Source organism: Zygotorulaspora mrakii, chromosome 3, assembly GCF_013402915.1.
Source record: "Zygotorulaspora mrakii chromosome 3, complete sequence".
Taxonomy (NCBI): domain Eukaryota; kingdom Fungi; phylum Ascomycota; class Saccharomycetes; order Saccharomycetales; family Saccharomycetaceae; genus Zygotorulaspora; species Zygotorulaspora mrakii.
Window position 1 is genome coordinate 1092275 of NC_050721.1, and position 27819 is coordinate 1120093.

The 27819-nt window shown below is 40.4% G+C and overlaps 13 protein-coding genes and 1 non-coding gene across 14 annotated transcripts; 6 read left to right on the plus strand and 8 right to left on the minus strand.

Annotated features, from left to right (window-relative positions):
- Positions 1-310: 310 nt before the first annotated feature.
- Positions 311-934, plus strand: YET2 (Yet2p; the record flags this gene model as incomplete). The annotated part of the gene is made up of 1 exon (XM_037288040.1): positions 311-934. One exon carries the CDS (start codon positions 311-313, stop codon positions 932-934), a length of 624 nt encoding a protein of 207 aa, XP_037143935.1.
- Positions 935-986: 52 nt separating this feature from the next.
- ARA2 (D-arabinose 1-dehydrogenase (NAD(P)(+)) ARA2) lies at positions 987-2003 on the minus strand (the record flags this gene model as incomplete). Its single annotated transcript, XM_037288041.1, has 1 exon — positions 987-2003. One exon carries the CDS (start codon positions 2001-2003, stop codon positions 987-989), a length of 1017 nt encoding a protein of 338 aa, XP_037143936.1.
- Positions 2004-3516: 1513 nt separating this feature from the next.
- HG535_0C05630 (MCT family MFS transporter) lies at positions 3517-4890 on the minus strand (the record flags this gene model as incomplete). The annotated part of the gene is made up of 1 exon (XM_037288042.1): positions 3517-4890. The coding sequence occupies one exon, from the start codon at positions 4888-4890 to the stop codon at positions 3517-3519; it is 1374 nt and encodes a 457-aa protein (XP_037143937.1).
- A 957-nt stretch (positions 4891-5847) lies between these two features.
- On the minus strand, positions 5848-9948 carry CAT8 (DNA-binding transcription factor CAT8; the record flags this gene model as incomplete). The annotated part of the gene is made up of 1 exon (XM_037288043.1): positions 5848-9948. The coding sequence occupies one exon, from the start codon at positions 9946-9948 to the stop codon at positions 5848-5850; it is 4101 nt and encodes a 1366-aa protein (XP_037143938.1).
- Positions 9949-10991: 1043 nt separating this feature from the next.
- GPI12 (N-acetylglucosaminylphosphatidylinositol deacetylase) lies at positions 10992-11828 on the plus strand (the record flags this gene model as incomplete). The annotated part of the gene is made up of 1 exon (XM_037288044.1): positions 10992-11828. The coding sequence occupies one exon, from the start codon at positions 10992-10994 to the stop codon at positions 11826-11828; it is 837 nt and encodes a 278-aa protein (XP_037143939.1).
- An 84-nt stretch (positions 11829-11912) lies between these two features.
- AEP2 (Aep2p) lies at positions 11913-13595 on the minus strand (the record flags this gene model as incomplete). The annotated part of the gene is made up of 1 exon (XM_037288045.1): positions 11913-13595. One exon carries the CDS (start codon positions 13593-13595, stop codon positions 11913-11915), a length of 1683 nt encoding a protein of 560 aa, XP_037143940.1.
- Positions 13596-13792: 197 nt separating this feature from the next.
- Positions 13793-15241, minus strand: RIT1 (tRNA A64-2'-O-ribosylphosphate transferase; the record flags this gene model as incomplete). The annotated part of the gene is made up of 1 exon (XM_037288046.1): positions 13793-15241. One exon carries the CDS (start codon positions 15239-15241, stop codon positions 13793-13795), a length of 1449 nt encoding a protein of 482 aa, XP_037143941.1.
- Positions 15242-16686: 1445 nt separating this feature from the next.
- HG535_0Ctrna4Y lies at positions 16687-16786 on the plus strand. Its single transcript has 2 exons — positions 16687-16726; positions 16750-16786. It is a non-coding gene; the product is annotated as a tRNA-Tyr (tRNA).
- Positions 16787-17003: 217 nt separating this feature from the next.
- Positions 17004-18737, plus strand: YKU70 (ATP-dependent DNA helicase YKU70; the record flags this gene model as incomplete). Its single annotated transcript, XM_037288047.1, has 1 exon — positions 17004-18737. The coding sequence occupies one exon, from the start codon at positions 17004-17006 to the stop codon at positions 18735-18737; it is 1734 nt and encodes a 577-aa protein (XP_037143942.1).
- A 15-nt stretch (positions 18738-18752) lies between these two features.
- Positions 18753-20330, minus strand: NGL2 (RNA exonuclease; the record flags this gene model as incomplete). The annotated part of the gene is made up of 1 exon (XM_037288048.1): positions 18753-20330. The coding sequence occupies one exon, from the start codon at positions 20328-20330 to the stop codon at positions 18753-18755; it is 1578 nt and encodes a 525-aa protein (XP_037143943.1).
- Positions 20331-20829: 499 nt separating this feature from the next.
- Positions 20830-21090, plus strand: MRPL33 (mitochondrial 54S ribosomal protein uL30m; the record flags this gene model as incomplete). Its single annotated transcript, XM_037288049.1, has 1 exon — positions 20830-21090. One exon carries the CDS (start codon positions 20830-20832, stop codon positions 21088-21090), a length of 261 nt encoding a protein of 86 aa, XP_037143944.1.
- Positions 21091-21221: 131 nt separating this feature from the next.
- On the minus strand, positions 21222-22283 carry HG535_0C05710 (uncharacterized protein; the record flags this gene model as incomplete). Its single annotated transcript, XM_037288050.1, has 1 exon — positions 21222-22283. The coding sequence occupies one exon, from the start codon at positions 22281-22283 to the stop codon at positions 21222-21224; it is 1062 nt and encodes a 353-aa protein (XP_037143945.1).
- A 350-nt stretch (positions 22284-22633) lies between these two features.
- Positions 22634-25426, minus strand: DSS1 (exoribonuclease II; the record flags this gene model as incomplete). Its single annotated transcript, XM_037288051.1, has 1 exon — positions 22634-25426. The coding sequence occupies one exon, from the start codon at positions 25424-25426 to the stop codon at positions 22634-22636; it is 2793 nt and encodes a 930-aa protein (XP_037143946.1).
- Positions 25427-26139: 713 nt separating this feature from the next.
- On the plus strand, positions 26140-27705 carry NDI1 (NADH-ubiquinone reductase (H(+)-translocating) NDI1; the record flags this gene model as incomplete). The annotated part of the gene is made up of 1 exon (XM_037288052.1): positions 26140-27705. One exon carries the CDS (start codon positions 26140-26142, stop codon positions 27703-27705), a length of 1566 nt encoding a protein of 521 aa, XP_037143947.1.
- Positions 27706-27819: the final 114 nt, after the last annotated feature.

A 27819-nucleotide genomic window follows, 5' to 3' on the forward strand; every position in this document is an offset into this window, starting at 1 on the left:
CTGTGCCATATCTTGGTAAAACTTTTGGTGAAGATATACAGAAGGGTGCGGTAATGTATTATAGTGGACAATCTTGACTATGTTGGACAAACTTGACTATGTCAGACTGTCACTAGCTATTACGCTTCTTGTCCTTTGTTCTGTAAGGCTGAAACGTCATTTGTATAACTCTTGATATAGCAAGAATGACATCTTTTGCCGAGTATAAAAAGAGAAGGGGCGAGAAGAACAAATTTGTGATTAAAACGTCACACAAGGCAAGCAAGACCGTTGAGGACATATTGTTCGGTATTGGAAGCTGAAAGTTAGAATGAGTTTATATTTCACGACCCTGTTTGCATTGTTGACCATTGAAATGGTTACACTCTTCATGGTGGTATTACCGTTACCGTTCAGGATAAGAAGGATAATTTATAAGGCCTATTATAAATGGTCCTCAAACACCCAGGTGAAAACTGTGTACTATATATTTGGTGGACTTGTAGGATTACTATTCATTGATTCGTGGAAGAGAGCGCAGGTGAAGGTCTCGTTATACCACCACAAGAAGTACAGTGATGGAAGCACTGATCCATCAGCTGTTACTCCAATCCAGGCATTAGCATCAAGAGCATACAATCAAAGAAATGTGTACATATCTGGTTTCATTCTCTACTTCATGGTTTGCATTCCCACTGTAATGACCATCGTAAGGAGACTCATCAAGTATCAGAATTTGATCAACGAGCAAAATGAAAAGCACCCTGAAGACGCTCAAAAGAAGCAGATTGTCGAAAATAAAGAAATCAATGAACTGAGGGAGAAGTTGAGAGAAAAGGAGGTTTCTTTGCAAGGTTTGCAGAAGCAAGTTAAGAACTTGGAAGAGTACTTCGACAAACAAAATGCTAACGTAGTGCCTGATTCTGAAAGAGAAACCGAAAAGAAAGAGCAGTGAAGAAACAAGGAAGAGTACGAAGTAAGTCCGATAACTGTTTATATGTTTATGTTTAAGTACTATTTTGGACGCTTGCAGGATGTTCGATTCCTGAAGGCCACGTCTCATTGAGATGCTTACCAAAAATCTCTGACTGAATATGTTCGATTAGCTTTTTATCGCCAGCGCTTAATACGCCATTGCTGGCTTTAACTATAGAATAGCTGCTTAATGCAGCTTTCAGTTCATCCAAGTTGCTAACTCCGATGACTGTTGGACCGTTATTCAGCCATTCTGAAAGGGCAAACTTATTGGCTAAATCAGCTAATTCTGTATCATTTTGCTCGCAATACCTGGCAGCATTATCTGCACAAGTACGCAACCCTTGCGAACATGGATGAAATGAAAGTGTTGGTTGAGATCTTAGTAGTGACATTGCCAATATTGAACCATTACTTATACTCTTCAATTTTGAATCTTGTTTCCATTCATCGGCATGATGCTTCAATAACATGTTTTGTAAATTTAGATTACAATAGGATAAAACGGCATCTAAAGGACCTATCTCAGGCTCTTTTTCAAAGCAATGCTTAGTAACTCTCCTCAAATAATCAACTGGGTAGCCTGATAATCCAAAGTTTTTAATAATACCTTCATCCTTTAGTTTCTTTAGCTCTTTCAAAGCTTCCAAAGTTTGGGACATAGGAACAAATTCGATATCGTGCAAATACACGAGATTTAAATAATCAGTCCTCAACCTCTCACATGATCTTTTGACACTGAATCTCACATGTTCCCTGCTATAATCGAATTCATCTAATTGGATTCTGCCAACTTTTGTACAAATAAAATAAGTGTTACGAGGGAATTCATCTCTTATTTGGTCAAGAGCATCGCCGTATATGGCTTCGCTAGGGCCATAATAAGGCGATGTATCAATAGCATTTATGCCATTTGAAAAGGCATATTTCAATATATTCACGATGGGCACTTGAGAAGGATTTTCGTTATACTCTTGTTTTAATGTAGCGCCTCCCAAGATAAGAGGCGATAAAGTCGTGATATCAGTTGGGTCCACAGTGCCTGCCATCGATTCTTTTCTACTTGCACAAAGACCTACAAGAGACCCTCAAACGTATTCTGATATGATTATCTTTGAGGTGGGATCTCTCGTAAGGGACTACAAAGGTTACTAGTTTTTGTCGAAACATAGCCAGTCCCAAGGAATAGTGGCTTTGGGTGAAAACAAAGAAAAGTCAAAGAATAATACAATTGTAAATACCAGTGAGCAATAGGAGGAGTGTGCTGACTCTGAAAAACATAGCAGAGTATACAGAAAATCGAAAAATAACCTCATGGCTGTTTTTTTTTGAAAACAAACCCTCTAGAGCCGCGTCCCTTAACATGTTTTTGACATGCTGTGTTTTGGACATCGACAACACAAGCCGTGTCATCCTTTAACAGATGCTGTCAGACTACAAAGGGTCTGCATATTGTGCTATGCTACAAGGTATTGATCTAATATGAAACTTAATCAGCCCAAACCACCAAGCTAGCAAGGCTCTGCAATTTCAAAATGCAATACTTGCAATTGTGCAACTAGTTTGTAGCATTCAATTTTAGCAAAGCTCCACATCTTTTTGAACTAGACCCAAATTCCAAACTTGTCAAGGTGTGAGAGGTTTAACCCGTCATTGTTAAATGCTGGAATTATTCCTACACATTTTTAATGTGGAGCGGATATCAAATTATTATTGGGCTTTCAATTAAAAGTTAGGTATCTCAATGAATATAGAGGCTGAATATGCAAGACAGCGGTTCTCATAACAATTAAAAGAATGAGGTGAAATTAGTCACTGTATGTTTCCCGCCAGCACAAAAGTTAAACGTCTCAACATTTTCGCACAATTTACCATAAGTTCGAACTAAATATGTTTCATTGCCTTTTGGAGGTAAAGCTTATTTTAGTTCTTCAGCTGAAATAATGAGAGGAGCCTCCGTTGTGTTTAACAACGAAGAAGTGAAATTTTCATGCAAGACAGCTTTAAAACGTTCTTGAGAGAGTTAATAATAATCGGAACTATTGCCCTCCGGTTTCATAGATATTGACAATATTACCGTAATGTTCAGTCATAGATATATATAAATCCTCGTTTTCTATACCATAGTGAAACCTTAAGAACTAAGAGTGAGCATCTAGCAAAGACTACAAAATATATTCTCCACAAATCATATGTATATAACCATCGAACAAGACGAAGAGTGGAGGATTCTCATTGAGCCGCCACAGGTTGTAATAGCATCAAATTTTCCGTCCTATAGAATCTAAAAGACATCTGTTATCTCTAAATGCATGCCATAGATTCCTCTATAGTCGAATTTCTGAATTTTAAACGTCATGCGATAAGTTTTCAGCCTACAACTCTATGGAATCAAATGATAACTTTTAGGACTTCGTCTGAACTCATTTATTTTGCTCAGTCACTGGAAAGGAGCCATCATTGGTTTAGCTTTGTTTCACAGGTTTTCTCTTCGGTATTTCCTATCCAGCTTTGATATCAGCCTCTATTTCAACAAAAGTAGCAAAGATTTCTCACATTCACTTAGAGCAAGCTCTTTTTTGAGCTTCTCAAGGTGATCAGACCTTTTGAAAAACTATAAAATGAAACCGGGACAGCAACTTCATCATTATCCATCAAAGAGTCTTGATCGGAAGCGGCATCTCTCGCTACTAAATAACCTCTGAGTAGGAAAAGACATGATGAAGCTCCAAAATAACAAAATCCGGAGAAAATAGCTGTATTAACATATGCAGTAGCATTTTGTACTGAAGAGGCCAATTGAATGCCTATAACGGGCGAGGGCAACGAAAAAATGCCAACAAATATCCACAGTGCACCAAAGGTGACATCTAATTTCCTCAATCCTACCACTCTTGTGACAATAGATCCCAACAGTACCCATATAGACCCCATGAGCATTCCTTCTATGAGAGCGAAGACAATCGCTGTCGCCATATTCTTACAAGGTATCCACATTGCCCAGGAAAAAATTGCAACAACCAGATGCACTACAACTCCGACGGTAATAGAGCCAAACATATCTGCCAAATAACCAACAATGGGTCTTCCAATAATGTTTCCAACGCTGATCATGCAAGACACATATGACCCCTGTGTTGGAGAGTATCCGAGACTTGTTGTGAATGCTGATAAAGAATACAAAAGAATGACGTACCCAAGCATGGTAAAAGAAACCCAACCACAGACAAGCCAAGCACCCGGACTGGAGAAAACTTCTTTATCAAACAGTTTGATCTTATAATTGTCTTTTTTAAACACAGCTTGTCTTCGCGTCCGTGTCAACGTTAAAGCTATGCTACTCAAGCACGTACACATAATAAATTGCACAATTAGAGCCCATTTCACACTTTTGACTTCAATTATCCTCTGCATCCCTAAGTTGAATATGACACCACCAAGGCCACTTCCTCCCGCGGCAACACCAGATGCTAGAGATCTTTTTCTTCTGAACCACTGAGGCAGAAGTGAGATATTGGGCACGAATATGAATGCCAATCCAAATGAAATCAAAACTCCCTGAGTTAAGTAAATCTGCCACAACTTTCGAGAAAATGCTGCTAGCATTAAACCCGTACCCTGGAATACGATTCCAATAGCGATGCTCACATGAACACCAAATCGATGGGACACCCACGTAATGAATGGTGCGAACAATAAACCTACTCCGAAGGCAATCCCACCAACTGCTGCATAATCCAGCCTTCCTCCTCCCGGAAAGGTGTCGTACCGCAAATAGTGCTCCAGGTAGATGGCATACCCTGCATTAGCGCCCCACGTACAGAAATTGTATAAAAATACAGCAATTGTCACTATCCAGCCATATCCACCATCAGGAACTTCTATCTCCTCGACTTCCTCGCACTTCCTATCTACCTGCATTTTTTCAAAAGACATGTTGCCTTGCTCTAAAGTAACAGTCTCCGCCACCTCCGACCAACTGTCAAAGTCCTGCCGTCGCGAAGGTGACACTTTATATCTCCTGCATTTCCTCAATCGTCGGACATCACGACCATGGCCTGAAACTAATTGTCATAAACATAAATGTTATCTGCGGTCGCTAAAGCAACAGACTTCTATGTTGAAAAATATCAGGGTTTTAATATCCGCGACGCCGCTATAAAACAACAAGCGGATATAAAGAACTCTAATATGTGAACTTTTCAACTAGCAAAATGATAGCATCACCCAAATCTTAGTTCACACATAATTTACGATACGAGCAATTCAATTAAAACCGGGTGCATTAATAGAGACACCGTCAGCTAAGTCTTACACAAGCTCAAGAATTCTTTTCGTTTGGTAGTAGAAGTGGATGAAAACAGTTATTCTAATGGATGAAGTCAAAGATATATCCGTTGTCTAATGTGAGTAGTGCCGTTGAAATGAACTCGTGAAGTGTACAAAGCTTCAATCGTAGATGAAGTCTGTTCGCTAGAGCACATAAAGTGCAAACGGAATCTGTTGGGAGGGCTGCATGTTTGTTCAAAGGATGACCTTAAAACTCATCTCAATCTCCTACAAATGCTCGTGGTAGTTCTAAGGTGTGTTGAAGAGGCATTCAGTGCAGCTTATTTCAAGGCCCCATTTGGCTTGTTAGCTACAACTTTTTACTCCTTTCTAATTGAGCTTGAGCCTTTCACTTCGTTTCGCAAAGGAATATCAAACACAGTGTGCTACTCATTTTTACTTTCAACAGGGCTTACTTTACAACATGAGACGGCAAGGGTCGCCGGCACGTTCTAGCCTAGTCCGAGAAGAAGATGTGCTAATGCCTTACTTTGATTTATCATTAAACATGTAGAGGGATTCCTCGATCCCAAAGAATATATAATAAGCAACATCGGTACAAAACTATTTAGAATTTTGCCACTGAAACAAATCCTCGTAGTTGTCACGAGACTGTGAAATGGCATTCTTTTGCCCCTCATATGGTGCATTGTCAGTCGGATAGCCGATTTGCCGACGTCTTGGTCTTCTTCGCGAGCTGAGCGTCAAAATTTCGTTATTACTGGAATCCTCTTCTGCGCCTGTGATCCCACTCTGTGCGGAATCCTGGACAAGTGGCACCACATTCTGATGCTCCACCAAAGAAGAACCTGCATAAGTTCTTTCTCTCGTGTGTGGCTGTCCTTTCTTCATGGAGATGCCCGATTTTAACGAAGAGTTGAGATGATTTGAAGAGTATTCTTCCGGTTGAACTGCACTATCCAATATTACGCCCGTTCGATCACTGACGTTGCTACTATGATTCGTCATACTAGTAGCTTGAACAGTCATATCAGGAGTCCATGCCAGTAACGGAGCCAACCCTAACGAAGCGTCAACCGCAAAGGGATAACCAGAAGTATTAGTGTCGTTCTTCTTACCTCTCGCAATATTTGCATTGAAGGCCTCATTGCGGATACCGTCGTTGTGCATGTGATCGAATAAGCTACTTAAATTAACGTTGGAAAATGACATACCAGCATTTGGTGCTGTTGCATTGTTATTATTTCTATTGATCTGTGCATGTTTACTTTGTACGTCGTTAGCATTCATGCTATTCTGAATATTGTATTGGGGTATATTGAACTGAGAGTTGGGGGGGAAGTAATACTCGTCATTAAGAAAATCTGTATTGCTCGGAACGCGGAAAAGTCCATGTACCACATCTGTTGCATTGCTATCACGACTGAAAGATGGCACTTTATCGTGAAATTTCTGGTTGTTTTTCAATTCTGCCGTTGTAGCGCCCTTTTCAAAGTAACACTGCTCTTCAGAACTCAAATTGACATTTTGCTCAGTTCTGTTGTTGCAATTAGAGAAAAAAGAAAATAAGTCAATATCACTCAATAAGTTATTGTTGAGCACAGGGTCAAGTTGAAATGCTTCCACGATCGCATTTTGAGTCGAGACAGGATTATTTAGCTCCTCCTGATGGAGCCTTTGTTTGCTGTCGCTAATTATATCAATAGAATTCGTTGGTTCGCTTTCGATAGCATTGATATCAGACTCGTTGTACTCTTTTTTTATTTTTTTTTCAGGAGGTGGAGTCGTATCACCTTTCGAGCTGACTGGTGTTAAATTTGAGTTTTTCCTGTCAATATCATCCTGTGAATGATCTTCGCAGTCAAACTTACGTTTTACGTCAGTTTGGCTAACCGATTGCGATCTAATGAAGGGACGTCCCATTAATCTACTGTAATGGGTAAGTTTTCTTTTCAGTAATTTGTCTAGTTTCTCAACATTCGTGCTTGGAGGGTGTAGTAGCAGATTAATTGTCATATCTAAAAGTTTTAGACTATGCCAAGAGATGATACCAGGTATTTCAAGCTTTCTGTCATCTTCGATGTCTTTAACGATACTTAAAAGTAGTGTTTTGTTATCCAAAAATAATGCACCACCTTTGGTATACTCTAGCAATCCTCTTGCACTTAGTAAAGCGAATCTAGCCTTGGTACGAGCAACATTTATTGGGAGCGGTAAATATACTGATTTTAAGGACTCCAATACATTGAGCATGGTATTTGTAGCCTGCTGTAATAGAACATATGAAGATGATGATCTATGTTTCATTCCACACTCTTCCTGCGCATTTCCCTTAAAATCAGAGATACCTAGTTGAGTAGCATCATCGCTGTGCGAATAGTCTTCACTTAAATCCAATCGCGTGGTAGCCACAACAGGTAGATGAATCATTGATTTTGCCAAAAAGTAAAGTACAAGTAAAATCATTACATCCATATTCTCAACAATGGCGTTATTTTGCTTCAATCTGTTGAATTCATCCATATTTATAGTTCCATTAACATCAATTTCAAAAATAAGTTCGGATGGTAGACCTCTTCTCCAATTATCCAAAGCATTCTCATGAATTAATGCTATTTCTTTTACTATTGATTCTGTCATTCCCCTTTTGAATATTGAATCGAGAATATTACCCAGAACTTTGGCAAATCTGATAACCGCCAAAGAAAATTTACTCACGCACCCTTCCAATCGGATCATTTGACCGGCAAGACTGACTTTCCTATCGTCATTATCGGAAACTGGTAAAGCACATTCAATTTCAAAATCTTTGAAAAGACGTGGAACGCCTAGTTGAAGCGCTGAAAAGACATCTAGATAGTAAATACCCCAAAATAAAACACGTCTATCGCCTTGCTCTCTTTTTTTCATTGTAGATCCTGAGCCTCCGAGAACGGCGCTGGGACACCGATGCAACCTTAATTGCTGTGCCATTGATACAACACGTCCTCTCAATTCGTATATAGCTGAAACATTCCCAACGTTGAGAAAATAAAATAATGATAGCGATAAAAATTGGAGGGACTGCAGTGAGGTGGTCAAAACACCAAAATAAGGATTAGAATACATTAAAGTGATTGTGCGATGGTAGTATGATATCAAATTTGTGTAATTCGATTTGTTTGACAAATTACCACTTTTCACTTTTATCAGTAAGCCCATTTGACAGAGACAAACAAGGATACATGCAAATATTTTGTAGCTGATCATCTTGCTACGGGTGGCCGATTTCGGATTACTATTTTTGAACAACAATGGTTGATTCTTAATATCATCTTTGAATTTGTCATAATATGAAAAAAACTCATTTTTATTCAATATAGGGATATGCGTAGACCAATTATCAAAAAAAAGTTGAACCATTTCATCAATCTCACTAAATGATAGGTCAATTGACTTTGTATCATTTTTTGTTTCATTTATAATATCAAACTTTAATGTCTCGACTAAAAATTTTTGAAGATCATCAATTTCCCACAGATTTTTATGTCTAAGACAATCTAAGGTATCCCCTTTCATTAATTGAGGTTCTGGTAAATTTGCCTTCAAGGACGACAGTAATGAAACTGAGTAAAGACATTGTTTTGATGTGAATCCGTATATTTCTCGAATTCTTGCCAATAGTTGGGGAATAAATAAAATCTCTTCGGTAGACCTGGGAACTGATAATGCAACCAAAGTAGCTAATTGAGTACTTTGTTCTCTTGTGCTCATTGAAGTTAGCGCTTTCACAGCTGGTAGTCCTGGCGCCTCATTCTGTTCGAAGGAGACTGATGTGGGGTCATTTAAATTTGTTGAGACAGGATTTACAATTAGCCCTCCATGACCGCTGGCTTTCAAATGCACGTTGTCCGCTTCCGCGTGTTGTTTCCCATCTGGAAACCTCTCCGAATCGTCTTGACTTGGATGGTCCCGCGTTTTGTTGAGAAGATAAAGATTCGTGGAGGAGACCTGCAGCGCTCCACCACTTGCCAAACTAAGTTCCTGGAGCATCCTCTCGTCCGATTTTTTTGCGAGCACCACGGCTTTGTCACTTTTGCCCGAAGAATAATTCGAAACGAGGTGGATCTGCTGTTCCTTGATGTCACACAGCGCTACCAACCTTCTGTTTTCTGCCTCCAGTTCCCTCACCCTTTCCTCCAACGTCTCTGTGTAGCCTCTTGGGAATGCCCTTCTGGACAATTTATCGCTCACTTTGCACTCAAATCCAACCAGGGCACATTGCGAGCATTGTGGCCTCTTTCCATCACACCTAGTCTTCTTTGCACGGCACCTGTCGCACGCTTGGGCCACTCGGTAAGTACCGTTCCCAGACCCATTAGCACCTCCCTGAGCCATCGAATAAACGCTAGACGAACTTGCGGTATTGCAGACATTTTCATTATCCCGTATCATGCCTCCACCGGATCCTCCTGCGGGTATGAGACTTCTCTGTGTCTTTTCTCGCTCCTCCAAACGTGGGGAGTTTTCCATCTGCCCTTGATTGGGTGAATGTGACGACGGTAGAAGACGACAGCTCGCGACTGAGTCGACCGGTTTCACTCCGCCCAACGATTTAGAGCCCAGTGTCCTAATATATTTCGAAATATCGCCCCCATTTCCAGTTTGGTCTCCATCACACTCCTCGTTCCGACGCCCCTCCGCCGCTCCATGACGAGCTTTCATCACTGCCAAAGTCTATTGTCTCTGTAATTTTGACAAACCGGCCAGGCAAAATTCAAATATACCTCGACTATACCTTAGAATATCTCTTAGTTTTCCTTTTGATCTCGAAATGTTGCCCAAATGTTGCCAAAATGGCATCCTACATCTTCGCCATTTTGATTCGCCATTTTATCTTTTCTGTTTCCATGTCATCCTCACCCGCGGCGCCAGTATCCCTCACCATTTCGTGCATGCCCGGACAAGAGTCCTTTTTCTGCCCCGCCCCCCAGATTCCCCCGCGTTTTTCTGTCCGGGCATGCAGTATCATTTCTAGTTCTGTAAATACTGAAATGGCATCTACACAATATGAAAAACGATGCGATGGCAGAGTTGGCTTAGTAGACTGGATGTGCCCGGCGTACCCCGTATGGTAGATAGTCCGCATGCTGTCAGTTTAGTAGTACAATTCGGGACAGCGATTGGACTTTGCCGCACTATGATGTGCAGTCCTTTTCGCATCTTGACGTAGCAGCATTACAGTATGGGTGGGACTCATAAAGTACGTCCCAAAGAGTAGTGCACCTTCTATATGTAATATGGGGATATTTCTGGTTGTGGCTGCACAGATACGGGTTGCTTTTGCGCCCGAATTCGCCTGTGAACTGTGTTCAAGAGCTCGTGCTCCCACCAATTTTTCAATCGACTCAGCATGTGTTCTGGAATCCAGATGTGTTAGGCGGTCATAGCGGTATATTACAGCCTACCGGAATGGCTTTCTAAAGACGGACGGTGTGCAAGTAAGATGTAAAAGCTTCAAAAACAGCACCAGAGAAAAAGCCGATAGCAGAGAGAGCGAGCATAAACTGATGTGGCAGCAAAGCTGTAGCAACGATTTAGATAGATGCGCACACGGCGCTATAATCATTATCTGGAAACACTTGAAGCAAACGCTATGCTGAAAAGAATGTCTTTGCAAGAAGTATTCGGCGAATTGACGGAAATGAAAAGCCGAACAAAAAAACGAACGGATAAGGTAATATAGTGCAACATCCACACTACAGACAATGAAGGCTTCATATATGTTTTACAAGCTGCTGAAGCTATATTTGCTTTTGTGGGTCGTGTATGTGTGTGCAAGCTCAAGGATCCACGCATCAAATGTCGCTGTCTTTGAGAAGCAGCTGGCGCCGGTTTTCATGGGCAATCACAAGACCTCACTTTCTCTCATAATTGCGCATCCCGACGACGAAATAATGTTCTTTGGCCCAACACTGCAGCAATTGGATCTTTTATTGCCCGCAGATATTCGTCTGAATATTGTTTGCCTATCAACAGGGAATGCTGAAAATCTCGGAACCACAAGAGAAAGAGAGCTCAGACAGGCTGTGAACTTCCTCTTTGCGAATTCAGCCAGAAATATGGAGCTATTTCAATTGAATTATACCGACGGAATGGATGTCACGTGGAATGCAGACGATATATCGAAGTCCGTAACGAGCCTGGTACTCTCTCCACAAGGATCTGACAGGGAAATTCTTTTATCCTTTGATGGTAGTGGTGTTTCGTCGCATTTGAATCACATTTCATGCCATCACGCTGTTGAAAGAATGCTCCAAGATAATGAAAAAGTTCATTCGGCCATATTTTTGGACAGTCACTCAAGAAATCCTCTTTTGAAATACAGCTTTTTCATCAGGAGTTTGTCTCACATCGCAATGGAGAAATTGAGCGGTAGAACCAATTTGGGAAGCATTAGGTTATTCAATACTTATCCCCAATACCTAGCGCTGCTAGCAACGATGACAAACGCACATCAATCGCAAATGGCGTGGTTCAGGTACGGCTGGTGGTTCTTTTCAAGCTTTGTGTTTCTTAACGATTTGAAAATCGTTAGTAAGTAGAGAATGTATTTTTATACAATTTATGTTCAAGATTGAGTAATTTAATTTTTTTATTTATTTGCATGCATCGCCTTGGCTGGCGTATTACCACAATCCTCCCAGTAGCATGTCCTCCTCCTCCATATCGTCATATCTTTTTTGTAAAAGCTTCTTGTGCAACCTGATTCTGTCCTGCCGTAGGTCATATTTCTTTCTGTGAGTAATGAAGTAATCATATAACTCTTTCCTATTACCTTCGTTTATACTCCATTCTTTGATGAATTTTAAAGGCTTATGATAGTTACCTTTAAGAGCCATTGTTCTTATGCAAAGCTTTTGATATTTATTTAATAATCCTACCTCGTTAGGCACAAGCAAATGCTCAGGACTCAAATAAAACGATTGGAAGCAAGTTGAAATAACATCGAGAGCAGTTTTTCCGTTTTTTGTTGACTTGAATAAGTCATACATTTGTAGTAAAATACCCTGGTCGTATGGAATACTTATATTTCTCCCTTGATGCCATTGTTTCATAATGTTCCAACACGCGTAACTGATTTCACCTTTCTTATTCTCATTAGGATCTCCAATGCAAATGCTCAGTTGAATCAAGCGTCTCCAGAAGACATTATCTAGATGAGTATTGGGGAACTTGTTAACGAACTGATCTAAAATTTCCAATCCTTTAGCCATATTCCCATTTTGAATGCAATATGCGGATAATGCAGCTATTAGTAATTCTGGCTTGGCAGTTTCGTCACTAACCGCTTCTGATGTCGGTACTAGCCATTTTTTCTTTAAAAATTTATCAATTAGTTGCATTTGACCCAAGTAACCTAAAGAATACACTATTGTGGCATCTAGGGAGCTTGAATATTTCCCTTGAGACGAGGTCTCGCCTAATAGAAATTCCATGATCTTCAACAAAGACTTTTCATCCAAAGGTTTATAGGAGTTTGAAAGATTACACGATACGCTATTATCACCTAGACGTTTGCGCTTGCTTATTCTAGTATTTGAAGCTTTCAGTCTTCGCTTCCAATACTTTGGCAGTGCGCCACATCTCAATTGCAAAAAGTGTCTTATCGTGCCCACATCTCTCTTTTCCAAAACAAACTCTAGGCCCTGTTTGTCCATTATGTATTGTAAGCATATCTGTGCTTTACCCAATTGTCCCTCATCGATAAATCGCTTGACAAATAAATTGATATCGTGCGTTTGCAGTGATGTTAGTCTTTCCTGTGTATCACCCACTATGGTCTTGCAATATACTTGGAAAAGAGTCATTAGTATTTCTGTATGCACAGCATCTGGAATGTCATTCGATAATTGCGCTTTCAAGTCTTTTTCTAAGAGAATTTTGTTGACGAAAGTTGCAAATTCGGACTTTGTGACCTCACCATTTTTCAACAATTCCCCAACATGCTCCTCTTTCAAAGAGTTCCCCCTAATAATTTCCATCAAAAAAGCTACATGTTGACCCCCCTTCAAATGTCGGTGAAATATATGTACCTTTCTCAGCTGATCGGTACCGGCGCACAATTGCGAGTCAATCTTCGCGAAAGGTATTGGGTTCGCCCTTTCTAGCGTATGCAACCTTCCTTGTAAACTTAACGTTTCTGAACCATGGTAACTCATTACTGCACCAGGTACATTTCTATCCAATGCGTATTCTTTAGCGCCTGATGAAATGTCAATATTTCCTACGGCAGTAGCCAAATAGTCGACAGCAACCCTGCTATTGTATGCCTTCAAAATGCTGGGACCCAAGCAAACGCTCCTCAACATTTGTGCTAGCGCTCGGAAGCTAGGAAATCTCTGCGATCGAATTATGTACTGCAACTTGATTTTCACCTCGAATTTAACAGTTTAATATCAACTAGTCATTTTTCTATATATGCAATATATTGATTTTTTCATATGAAGACCTTCAAACGTCATTAGTGATATCAAATTCAATATAACACTTTGAGCAACATTACCAGCTACATTAAATAGCTATTGACACTATTCAAGGTCGCTCTTGATGGATTTACGTTGCGGTCCTCGAGAAGTGTTATGAGCTTGGTGAGGTGCTTACGAATAATAATTTTGTTAACATTCGTAGGTGCTTGCAAATACCAATCGAGTTGGTAATTACTACAGAGAACAGAGAGCAGGACACCAATTGACATGTCTGTAGCGGAATTGCAGGACACTAAGATGGGTTTATCACGGCACTTAAGACTTCTGATATGATTGGATATCAAAGAGGATATCTCAGGCAATTTTCCCCTTAGGTCCTTCGAGCTGCGTTTGCAACCACTTTGCAGCGGATATATTTTTATGATATCACTTGTCCTCTCGTTGACAACTGATAATGTAACATTTTTGCTCAAAATTATCACCAGTGAATATTCTTGGGCCAGCATCCGAACCATTTCTGACTTTATATCAAGGCCGTCCACGACTCGGCCCAGTACTAATTCTCTTGTAATGTGGTTGATACATGGAAATGCATTTGAAAAGCTTGAGCTATCTATGTTCCTTTCCTTTTTAGAAACTAGTTGACGCACGAAAGTATGGAGGCTGTCATCTGATTTGGTCGGATCTCCCAAAAAATTTAAATTATCCCATAGCATCTGGGATGTCAATCCACATGACCATAGTTCATGATCATCCGCAGCTCCCTGTACATACGTAAAACCATGCCTCTTATCCACCCCATCTTGAGCCTTATAACTTACTGTGCATAATACAATAGGGATGATTCTTTCGTCTTCTGCAGTTTCCCATTTTTCTTGTACTATCCGGCCTGTGAATGGGTCTGTCGACGCTTGAAGTAACGGAGATCCTGGAAAGACCCAGAGGGGTCGCAGAAGGCGACCGTTAAATCGCTGGTACAATGTTTTTCCATCAATAACATCAATTCTCTTAAGCTTATCAACCAATTCAGGAATTCGCTTGCTAATTCTGTCACATTCAGACACCGTTAATATTCCAGGAGGTAAAAAAAGAACCTGTCTGTCGACCTTCTGAGGACTTGATTCCACCATGAGCGTATTCAACACAGCGCACCAAATGGGGACAGTTTTGCTGAGTGCATCAGGCATAGTCTTACCACGTCTTGTGCTGTCTACAATTATGAGTCCGTTCTTTTCTTCGATCAGAGGCAGAATATGGAAATTTAACCTTCTGGTACTAAAATCCCACATGTTTACGTGTCCATCGGTACTTTTGAAATAAGAAGTCCTGGTAAAGTCGCTAGGATCACAATACCATAGTCCACATCTCTCATTCGGAACCAGGGGGAAATCTGGGAATCTGGGTATGACACTCTTTTTCAAAAACGCATTGTCCAGCAGTATACTTTGGATCCTATTTCTGAATGATTTGTATTCTTTCTTGAGATCTTTATTAACGTCACTCAACGATGAAAGTATACCTTCGTCCATCGGTTATACTCATAATGTGTATCTGTTAGCTGCAGCGTTATTCGATTTAGCTTGTACCTGTTGAACGGTCTAAATTTTTCAGCACATCGCCTGTGAAATGAAGAAGGCCAAATTGGCATTACCTGAAGAAAGAACAGCCCAACGTCATCGACAGTACTATTTGGATGATCGCGCATGGTACAAGCTGTTTCAATAGATATTGAAATCGAAAGATTGACAAGAGATACATTGAGACGACTCCAAAGTTAGACGAGACTCTAAAGTGCTGTTGAAAATTATACGTCGCAAAGAACCAACCTCTTACTAATCGTTTCAATTGGATGGATCGGTTAAATCGTTCTCAAGACTTTTTTCGGCCTACTGAGGACGCTCTTACGTATAGCTATGTTACTTCAGAACAGGTCCTAAAATATGACAGAACAATGAATCTACTGAGAAATACGAAATACTAAATACAAATATGAGAAAGCATGGTGAGCAATTTTTTTGTATCAAGCTGACTTAGAAGTGCTAATAATTGAAAATGAATCTGTCAATGAATATGGCAATGGTCCCGGATCTGCAAGTTGTTACCAATCGGTCCTACAGCCTTACCGACTGATAGTCTATCGCGAGACGTTTGCAATTCAGGCGTCCGACAATGGAGGAATCGACGACATGGAATAAGAAGTAACGAGCTTTGCGAGAGATTCTGGAAGACTAGAAAAGAGTGTAATGATAACACGAACTCTGGACTGCTAAGGCTAAAAATGCTATATTCGTTATCCCAATTATGATTCAATAGGCGCAGAATGTCAGGTATGAATACTGACGTATTTGAGATATTCAATCTCGTTTCATTTAGTTTTTAATTCATTCTATGAGATGGGAAGTCAAGGACTTCAATCTCTCTATAATTCCTTGGTTTTCTATATCATGAATTGAGATAAGACTAATTGAACTTGGATTAATATCTGGAAAATACGTCAGTATTTATACCTAGCATTTCGCACCTATTGAACCATAAGAGAGGACGACGAGTGAAGAATTTTCATCGTCATCACACCATTTCTAGTCCCATAGAATCCACAGTACAACTGTTATTTCATGTTCCATGCCATAGACTCCTTCGTAGTCAGACTCCTGAGTTGTAAACGTCTCGTGATAGATTATCATCCGATATCTTTCCATTATCGATTGACATTCTGTTAGGGTTTCATCTGACTTCGTTTATTTTGTTTTACAGACCAATTGTCTCTTTCTGATTCTTATAAGTCATCTCTTTAATATATCTTACAATCTCGATTTATATTTCAACAAGTTATTATCAATAACTCCGGAGAAACCCTTCTTTCCAAATATACTGTCCCTATCTATTTGACTCTTAATAAAGAGTCACGAACCATTGCTCCATTTCTTATTATCTTATGGTCCTAATGTTTGTTTGGCTGATCAAGATATCTGTACTCTCGGTAGCCAAGTTGGTTTAAGGCGCAAGACTGTAATGTGTGTTGAAGAAACAACAAAGTAATCTTGAGATCGGGCGTTCGACTCGCCCCCGGGAGATATATTTTTATTTTTTTCTTTCGGCGCTAAAGAAATCAAAAACAGCTTATATTTTTGTGAACCCTTTGAAACCACTTAAAGAATGAATCGATTTTGAGCAGTAAAGAAAGACGTGTTGGTTGCAAACGTGCTCACGTACTTTGATTTGGTTTGGCTCTGTCATTACAGAATAATCTGGGGCGTTTTTTAGTCATTGGCAGGTATTTCAGGGACGAAGATGGAGGGCAATATCGAAGAAAAATCTCCAAGCTATAGAAAGTATGATGCACACGAGGGCATCGTTTTCCTGATTGAACTCTCAGAGGGCATGTTTCAAGTGCTCCCAGAACTTAATGATCGGATGCAGCTTGTTGAAATCTTGACGACATTGCTTGAATTGATGTCACAACTGATCATTACAAGACCAGGTACTGGTCTTGGCTGCTACTTTTACAACTGCTTCAAGAACGATGATGAAAATGGCATTTATGAATACTTCCCTTTAAGAGATTTAAACGCGAGGGATATGAAGCAACTGAGCGACTTGTTGGAAGACGTTGATTGTGGTAGATGTACTATACAGGAGTTTCTGCCGTTTAGCTATGACAGACGGACCCCTCTTGAATCGATATTTGAGCTCACCAAATTGCAATACACTCAAGAAAGTCCTGATCAAAAAAGTTTCAATAATAGAAAAGTTTTCCTTTTCACCGATGACGATTCTCCACCGGAATCATTCGATCCCAATGCGAAGTCAAGGCTCAGTCACTTAGCTAATGATTTGAACGATTACTATATTGGCTTTACAACGTTCTTTATAGGTTCAAATGAAAGACCATTCAACGACGCGTTTTATTCAGAGATCTTAAGATTAAGCTCAAATACAGATACTGAGTTTGATGGTCCAAATACGAAGCCAATATCCGCATCTATTATCAAATCAAGAGTACTCAGAAAGCAGGAAATAAAACGAATTCTGTTTCAGTGTCCCCTAATATTACAAGAAAGCTCAAGTTTTATTGTCGGTATCAAAGGCTATTCGATAGTCAGCCATGAGAAGGCCGGAGTTAAGTATAAACTAGTTTACGAGAAAGAAGATATTCGACAAGAAGCATTTTCAAGAAGAAAATTTTTGAACGCCAATACCGGTGAAGAAATAAAAGAAGGCTTGACAAAGGTTTTCCCGTATGGCGACTTGAACATAGCTCTTTCAGATGAAGAGCTTGCTACAGTGACGAAAGATTATGCTGGCGAAAACTCATTCCTTAAGATCATTGGTTTTCGCGCCACGAGTAAATGCACACAGTACTATAATAATATTGATAAGCCTGCCTTTGTGGTTCCTGATGAATCGAGTTATGAAGGGTCTATCAGGACTTTGGCATCGCTTTTCAAAAATATGAGAGAAAAGAAAAAATCTGCTATTATCTGGGGTAAAACAAAAACCAACTCCAATCCGGCAATGTTCATTTTAAGTCCTTCAGATTCATTTAGTCGAAACGAGGGTTTTTACATGCGCCGAATACCATTTTTGGATGAAATAAGGAAATTTCCTTGCATTGTACCCATGGAAAATCTCGCTGGTACAGCAGAATACAGGAGAGTCAAGGAGTTAACGAAGAATATTATGAGTCACTTTAACTTGAAAAACGGCTACGAGCCTTCCGAATTCAAAAATCCCGGAATACAAAGACATTTCAAAGTTCTGCATGACTACCTCTTGCAAACTGAGGATGAAGCGTATCTAAATACATCTGAAGAGAAAACAGAAAAATTGTTATCGGAGGATGACTCGATTCGTAAGATTGCACAGATACGAGAGAAAATAATAGCGTCTGCAGAATCGAACGAGCCTCAAGGGCAAAAACTAAGCGAATATTTCATTGAATGGAATGAGATATATCAAAAAATAAAATCGTCCGAGCTGATTGACAAACCAAGTATCAAGAAGCCCCGCAATTGGAACGGGTAGATCGTATGTATCTGCTTATGGTAATAACTCTAGTTTGCATATCATACACAAATGATCACTTGGATATTCTGCAACATGAGGCTGGCCATGTTCTGTCATTTCTTCACTTGATGGCATTCGTAATAAGCCACGTATTCTCAATGAGTTTTCCTTTTCAAAGCTATTCAATGATCCAACTTCTTTTTTGTCCGAAAAGTCCCAATCCTTGATCAAAAATAAATAATCAAGAAGACCCCTCCAAGTATGTGCCCAATTGGAAATCTCCGGTTCTCCACGATCATTATCCAAACCCGAATTCTCCGCATGAACCTTTTTATATGCAACAGAGTACAAGGAAATGGCTCTCATATCCAGGCTATTTTGTAACTGCTCCATTTCTTTCACTAGTTCCTTCTGCTGTTCGTTTGCATTAAATTCTGCAGGTACTGGTGTTTCAGGTTGATTCTTACCAAATTTCTCGACATTTCCATTTTCCTCATCGCCATCGTTGATACCTTCCCTAAGCTTCGAAAATGTGTAAGAAGTGCTGCATTGTATCACTTTCAAGGCTCTATCTTTGTATTCGATCGGTTTAGACGTCATTGACAAATAAGGAGCATCGTAGGGTTGCGAATTGAAATCTCCACAAAAAAATGGCCACCAGTGGGAGAGGTCATTATCCGCATCGTTTTGTAAAACATTGACTCTGTGCATGAACTCTTTCATTTTTTTTAAAATAATGAAGCACTGTCTAGTTCTTTCATATGTTCCAAATGGATGCCAGAACAAATGTGTGGTTCCAATAATGATTCCACTCCTGATGGTTTTATTTGGAAACTGCTGTCTAGCTTTCTCCGTGAACTTGAGCGACAGTACAAGGCCAACATTCTTCGTAACTGTTCGTGGAGGAATATCGCCAGAAGCCTCCTTGTCGTAATCTATAAACATTCTGTCAGTCATAAAAAATAAATCACGTTTCCATGCAATTGACACACCGTGGTTTTTCGTACCATTTCTGTTGAACTGAGTATCATACCCTAGTTTTTCAAGCTCAGACTTCCAGAAATTCTCATACTGAATATAGTCGATTTCTTGCAAACATATCACGTCTGCATTGTAATGTTTGAACTCTCTCTTTAGAACTTGAGATCTTCGATGCCATTTGAGCGCATCACCACCATCCGGGAACATTTTTCTTCTGATTAACGCTTGCGCAAGACAGTTGTAAGTCATCAAGCTAAACTGAAACCCGGTCAATGGTTCTCCATCATGTAATGTCAGTATAGGACGTCTGATAAACCTCAACTCTGGGGGAACATCAGCGCCCGGGGCCTCCAAACTTGCTTTCTTGGCCTCTTTAGCGGCTTTCCTTTTCGCTCTCACTTTTGCGACTTCCTCAGGGGACAATACTTTATTTCCACTTTTGCCCTTACTTTTTCCCTTGTTCTTCTGTTTCTTTTCAGATGAGCTGGCTGTTGTGGTGTCTGTTGCTTGATGTTGATCATGTTTCTGCTCACCGTCATCGTTTTTCTTCATTTTAGCGTTCTGTCTTTTTAATGTACATTCGACATCTTTCTTGTTGTTTTCAGGTTTACTTGATTCTTCTGTGGGCATTGTGGCTATTCAATTCAACGAGATAAGCTCGATCAAACGCTGTTAATTTGATCAACTGGAGTACACAGACCTTTGAAGGACAATTACAACTCATCTTTGAAAAGTCCGTCGCAGTCCAAAGAGGTCACACTATACGTTGATAATCAAAGTTTGTATTCGCAACAACGAAATTATCAGGACATTACCTTGCCGGACATACATGACAGTTGATAGTGCTGACAAGCACTTAATCAAGTGGTTATATGCGCTAGCATCAACCTTACATAGGACCTCAGTGGTTTTTCTGTATTAATCTTTTGTGAGTAGTCCATTTTGTTACCCGCACCGCAGCTCCCAGCAAGATACCAAAGTTGAAAATGAAAAATGAAAAATGGTAATAAAGCCGAGAACTATGCATGATTTAACATTCACACAGCTTTACCGCCAAATACGTTGGAGACCTGAAGGAGTGCTTTAATCCGACATTACCTGATACTGTGGTGAAATAGGTTTTACAGTTATGGCATTTTACAAAGTTGTTTTACGCAGGTCGCTTATAGGTGTACCTAAATCAAGCAGGAGCATTGTGAAAAGTTTAGGACTCGGTAAAAGAGGTTCAGTCATTTATAGAAGAGCGACACCAGCTTGTGCGGGATCTCTGGTTAAGATAAAGGAATTGGTCAGTGTGGAAGTTACGGAAAAGGCATTGTCGAAAGAAGAACAGAGAAATCAGAGGAAATCAAATCCTGGATTTACGGTAGAAAAGAGAGTTCCGATATGATAGGGTTCATAAAAAAATTAAACAAGTCCTTGTATATATTAGTTAATGCAAAAAGAATGAAGAGTATCAATTTTGTTTTCAGGAAAAGTTTGTGGGAAAAAACACGTCACACCTCTCATCTTGAGGATGACTTAGTAAACGGAATTTGTCATTTCTGAAGGGAGAAGGTTTTTGTTCGCTGCATTTATGATTTTGTCCTCGTCATCGTCATCAGATAAAGCAACAGTAAACGAGTCTACCATGCGGAAAATGTCGCTTCGATCCAATGCTTTTCCATCAAAACTTAATTCAAAGCTATCGTTTCCGTTGGATGCAGCAAGAAGTTGGCGGTCTAAAACTTGTGTACTCTGTAGTCGTTTTGAGCTAAACTTGTTGCTGGCATTGTTAATATCTTTACTCTCTAAATCTTTTAAACTTGAATATCTGACATTCTCATTTCCAAATGCATAAAGCGGTTGTGAAACTTGATATTTGGATCGATAAATGTCTTTTATTTGATCTTTTATAACATGATAACCCTTGTGAGAGGATAAAATGGGTACACTCAATTTGTAGATTTGCCCGTTTTTTGGTTGTCCTGGTGAGTTAGTGTTTACAATATTGATAATGGGTTTATGTTTCCCTGTCTCCCGCTGTAACTCTGCGAAATCAATCGGCGCTGAGAAGTATCTCTCTGCTAAAATTCGCTGTTTTTGAGCCGGATTGGGTACAACAATTTCAGATGAATCACGTATCTCCACAAAAGTTGAGATTTTTGGGGTCTGCGTAGTTGGTTTGGCAAGTCGGTTAGAGGAAAATTTGACATTATTATTGCCATTGTTGCGGGCATTTTCATATGTAAGTTGCTGCTGCTGGTGGTATTGCTGAGCATTTGGTCGTGATCTTAATCTGCTGTTCCCCACCTTAATATCACTTAACCTATGAAATCCAGTATGATACTGTCCTAGCTTAGTATCTTGACGCTGCCGATTGCTATTACTATTTCGAGCGCTCTCTGGGTTATTCGTGAAAACGGGAACCGGCACTGGTGGGAGGTCCCTCGTATGATCGTTTCGATTATAGACTGGTGCTTCTTCTGCTAGATAGTTCTTATTATTCAGAGTCCTTTTTGTGGGAGAGCATATCTTCGAAGTATATTTAGGCAGTGGAGCTTCGTCATCGGGATGTGATAGTTTTGTCGAAGTGCCATTCATGTTTCTGTGAGCGAAAGACACCAGTTCCACGAACAAGTCTGATGAACAACTGTACAACTCAAAATTTACTAAGACAATTTTGAAGTAAACTCCTTAAGATACAACTCATTATACCACATTTTTTTATTATTTATGTTGGAACAACATGTTCTTTTGTGTTTATGATTTTTCCTAAAAGGGTAAAATGATTAAATCTCACCATCTTACAAAATATTGACAAAAATGAAAAAAGTGTAATTTAGCGCTCATATTATAGAATACAATAATATATACAGGTGGCAGGTGGAGCGGCGTGAAAAGATATGAAAAAGATATTTACATGTATCAATGCAGATATGATACCCTGTACCCTATACTTCTAGTTCCAAAATCCCGTCCAGGCAATCGATCTTAGTAATTTTGCAATTTGCAACGGTATTGCCTATTTCAGGAGGTTTTGTCTCTGAAGGCTTTAGTTTTAAAGATCCTCTTGCTGCTGGATAATCAGGTAGAATACACCTCACCAAACCCAGTTGTGGAACAGATGTTACCATAACTTCAAATCTTTGATTTGGATCATTTTTCAAAGAGTCTTTCACAAACTTTAGTGTCCAGTAAGTTGCTCCCTGACGAGAAGCATCTTTTAAGATAGAATCTCTTGATTGAATGTCATCCACCAAATTTGAAATTTCTGATTGAGTGAAGCAAATGGGCAGTCCTCGAATATGCCTGTGTAACTGTAAATGGTTTATAAGATCGGGGAACCTACGCAACGGTGAAGTTACAGTTAAATATTGGGGAGCACCAATCATATTATGTGACATTGGTTTGGCAGAATAAAAACTTGAATTCAGTAAAGAAGCCAAAAGTGTGATATCTTTGAAACTTGGCAGTATGCCTTTCTTGATCTTGGCTTTCATTTGACCATATTCATTCTGAGCCCTATCACCAAGCATTAATGGCTGATAAGATCTAAACACTCCAGGAATTTTATTTTCAAAGAAGAATTTTCCGGACAAAGTGTTGGCAAGAATCATCATTTCAGTAACAAGAACCACAGAGCTTGTTTCTACCTTGTTCTCAAAGGATATTTTTTGGCTATCATCGGAAACTTTTACCAGGCCTTTATTGAAACCATCTCCAAATATTACAGCATCCATCTCTTTAACTCTCGTTTCCCGTAACAATCTAGCGATAAGATGTAAGTTTTTCAATTCTTTCTGTTCTATGGACCATTTATCTTGTATCAAATTTCTAGTCTCCTTTAAGGTTCTATCAACGGAATCATAAGACACTTGTGGAAATCTCGACACTTGCCCTAGTCTTATTTGCGAAGTGTTGTTTTGAATTTTCATCGACTGCTCATCTGGAGCAACAACAACATCAACGGAAAAAGTGATTGTTTTCGTTAGATCATCGTTTTTACCTAAATCGGCTGCCTTGCAATAACTCCTAGGTAGCATTGGAGCAACTAAATCAGGTAAATAAGTGGTAAAACATTTTTTAGACGCTATTTTAAGCACTTCGTCTTCAATACCATAGGAATCCTGCTGACTAGATTCATTGAAAAGAGACGCTGGATCTGCGATATGAATGTAAAGAGTGAATTTACCGTTTCCAAGCTCTCTTATGGAGATACCATCATCTATCTCATGAGCATCATCAGAGTCAATACAGTAAACTCTCAGATCTTTAAAATCGAACCTTTCAAAGTCATCTAAAGCAGTTTCTGGGGGAGGCTTTACGAGATCAAAAAAAACTTGTTGCGACTTCGTAAGATTTGAAGATGGCGGTAAAGCTAGTGTTAAATTTGAATGCATGGGATTCCAAAGACTATTATTTGGGGTCAACTCAATTAATAATTCGTGGCAGCAATCCTTAGTTATATCATTATCCTTGAAGCTATCGATTTTCCTAAATATTGTAGAAATCAATGATATGATTGATTCAATATTCTCCAAATTACCAGACGCATAATCTTCGAGAAGCTTAATAATATGCGGAAACCTACTTACCACTGTGACAAAATCTTTTGTATTAACGAGATCCGCAAAGTCATTAATATCTTTATAATTATTAGATTTGAGACACTTTACCACGTTAGTGTAATATACGTGCTGCGACTCGAAAGGAAGTATTGTCACGGAGATTGGCGTGAGCAGAGCTCTGTTCAATTGGATTTCACCCCACAAGTGAAATTTTTGCTGTAACCGCACAGCCCAATAGGTTGCCAAAAAGACAGCTGAATCAAGAATTTCGCTTAACGTTGACGCTGCTGTGACGTGCATATTCATGTTTTTTTGAACCAATTGGACCAACTTTACAAAAGGAAAATTCACCGGTCCTGCAAAATTTTGCAGCGACCTATGCAATTGCTCCAAGTTTTTGAGAACAAGCGGTAACTGGCTCCATGCTGATTTTGAAATTTGTTGCGGTAAGTAACTTGTTACCATCTGGCGCGCAGTTGTCGACAAGACTATTGTTTCGTCGGGGGAGTTCTTGATAGTACCAATCGGTGCAAAGTCGTGTTTGGCTTCCCTCGCAAGAAGTTTGCCTTCATTTTCATGATTTCCATAGTTGTTGGGCATGCGTAGCAGCACTGAGCTTTTTGAAGCAAACTTTAATGTTCCGTCCACCGCGGCAAACGTATAACGTGGATCCAAAGTGCTACTGGGCACATCCACACACATGCTGAGCTCGTTGAAATGCTGCTTCAACAACACCAGATCGCCGATCCTGAGAGGTCCACGGGAGAGAGCACTGGCATCGAATTGCAAATCATGCTTATGAATGCGCTCCGCGCATTCATTAATCAAATACTTGTTGGGTTGGCGTGAGCTCGCAGTTCCGCCAATTCCCCGCTGTCGCACCCACTGCTTGGATGGCCTCAAGTACCTCGCATCGTACCTCTCCTGGAACTGGGCTCTAATCTGCGACAGCTGTTTGACCTCTAAACCCGGTTCCAGCTCCCGTGTCCTCGCAACGAAAGAACTTGAGATTGCGCCAATCTCGTGGGCACTGATACTGCCACTCAGCGCTGTCGCTTCCTCAGCAAGCCGTCCCTTCTGCGGTGGTGACTTCCTTATCCTAGCTCTTGCTCCAGTGCTTGCCTTGGTCCTCGCCAGCGCTCCAGTACAGTGCAGTCCTCTGGCACATCGGTACATCGTCTCGTTGCTTAGCTTGTGTGCCACTGCTCAGCGCTCTATCCCCGAAGAGTGAGGTTGCTGAAACTCAATGTCGGCGGCTATATATCAGATTTCTACAACCCTTCAACACCGCCTCTGCCAGTAGCAGATAGATGCAAAAAAGTACCTCCTCCACCTTCGGTCGGGGTAACCGCAGTTGCCATCCGGGTAACCTTTAAGAGGGTTACCCGTTCCGGTCGGGTAACCGATGTCGAGCGAGCCCGACCGAAGGTGTTACCCTCACTGCGCTGCTCGGCCAATCGGCCAATCAGAACACGCGAAATCGGAGGCCCACCCCACACGACTCCGAGTTTTCACATCGCAGCTTCCCCTTGTACAAGCGCTAAAATCCGTCCGTGGAGAGGCGTGGGAAAGCCGCGCACCGTAAAAAGTTATTCCCTCGGTATTATCGTAACGATATTCACCAAACACGACCTGTAATCGTCTGGGACTACTGGAACAGAAAGTGGGAAACGTAGTAGGCTCAGAGGCAGACAGGAAGGAATGATCGCCGATTCGGCAGTGGTAGCAGCTGTCGGTGGTTATTCCCTCGATAGCATGAGCTGCGTAGTTGCGTAATTTGCGTAGTTGGGTATATATATGTGTATTCGGAAGGGGAGGGAAGATCTTGATCTAGGGAAATAGGATTGGTACAGTTGCCGGTACAATCGGTGGTATAGTCTCAGTAATTAATGTTGTCGCACATCATTGGTAAACAGCCCGCTTACAGGGCTAGCAGCCGTCTTATCAGATTAGCCTCCACGAGCGGTCAGGCAAGGACTACTAGTGTGGAGGATGTGGGGTCCAGTGCTGGAAGCACTGGACCCACCTCCTTCAAGACCGTGAAAGTTATCGACACTCAGTACAATGATAAGCCCACGGTGGTTATATTGGGGTCTGGGTGGGGTGCTATTTCGTTTTTGAAGCACATCGACACGAAGCAGTATAACGTCTCCATCATATCGCCCCGGAACTATTTTCTTTTCACGCCATTACTGCCATCTACGCCGGTCGGGACCGTGGATGAAAAATCGATTATCGAGCCAGTGGTCAACTTCGCATTGAGGAAAAAGGGCAACGTGTCGTACTACGAGGCGGAAGCCACGTCCATAAACCCTGATAGAAATACTGTCACCGTCAAATCGCTTTCAACAGTGCAGCAGTTGACGAAAGATGAAAAATTCCTGGGTATCTCACAGCAGGACGCAGCGGAGATCAAGTATAACTATTTGATCTCAGCTGTTGGTGCGGAACCTAACACTTTTGGTATTCCTGGTGTTGAGAAATACGGTAACTTCCTGAAAGAAATTCCCCATTCTCTGCAAATCAGAGAAAGGTTTGCAAGTAATTTGGAAAAGGCGAATTTACTGCCAAAGGGTGACCCAGAAAGAAAAAGATTACTGACGCTTGTTGTCGTAGGTGGCGGTCCGACTGGTGTTGAGACTGCAGGTGAATTGCAGGATTATGTTCACCAGGATCTCAAGAAGTTCTTACCATCTCTGGCTGAAGATATTCAAATCCATTTAGTTGAAGCTTTGCCGATTGTTCTTAACATGTTCGAGAAAAAACTGTCTTCGTATGCTCAGTCGGTTTTGAGGAAAACATCCATCAAAATCCATTTAAAGACGGCCGTGGGTAAGGTCGAGGAGAAACATTTGATTGCAAAGACTAAAAATGATGATGGATCAGTAACAGAAGAAATTATCCCATACGGGACATTGATTTGGGCCACTGGTAATAAAGCTAGGCCAATTGTTACCGATCTTTTCAAGAAGATTCCTGAACAAAATAGTTGCACAAGAGCCCTTGCGGTGAATCAATTCTTACAAGTCAAAGGTTCGAATAATATTTTTGCTGTTGGTGATAATGCATTTGCAGGTTTACCACCCACTGCTCAAGTGGCTCATCAAGAGGCCGAATACTTAGCTAAGAACTTCGATAAAATGGCTCAATTACCCGATTTTCATGCTAAGTTGACTAACGAAACTTCAAAACCTGATTTACTATTCGAAAAAAATGGCTTTAAACCTTTCAACTATGTTCATTATGGTGCTTTAGCCTACCTGGGTGCCGAAAAGGCAATCGCCAATATTACTTATGGCAAGCGCTCCTTCTATACTGGCGGAGGTTTGATTACCTTTTACATTTGGAGAATCCTATATCTGACAATGATTTTATCTGCAAGGTCAAGATTTAAGGTCATTGCTGATTGGATGAAATTAGCTTTCTTCAAGAGAGACTTCTTCAAGGGATTATAATAGTAGTAAGTCAAGGAAAAACAAAATAACGTAACGGACATCATTTTCTAGAATTTCATACTTCATTTCATTTCAAAAGATTATTTATTTTTATGTTCGCATTTACATATATGT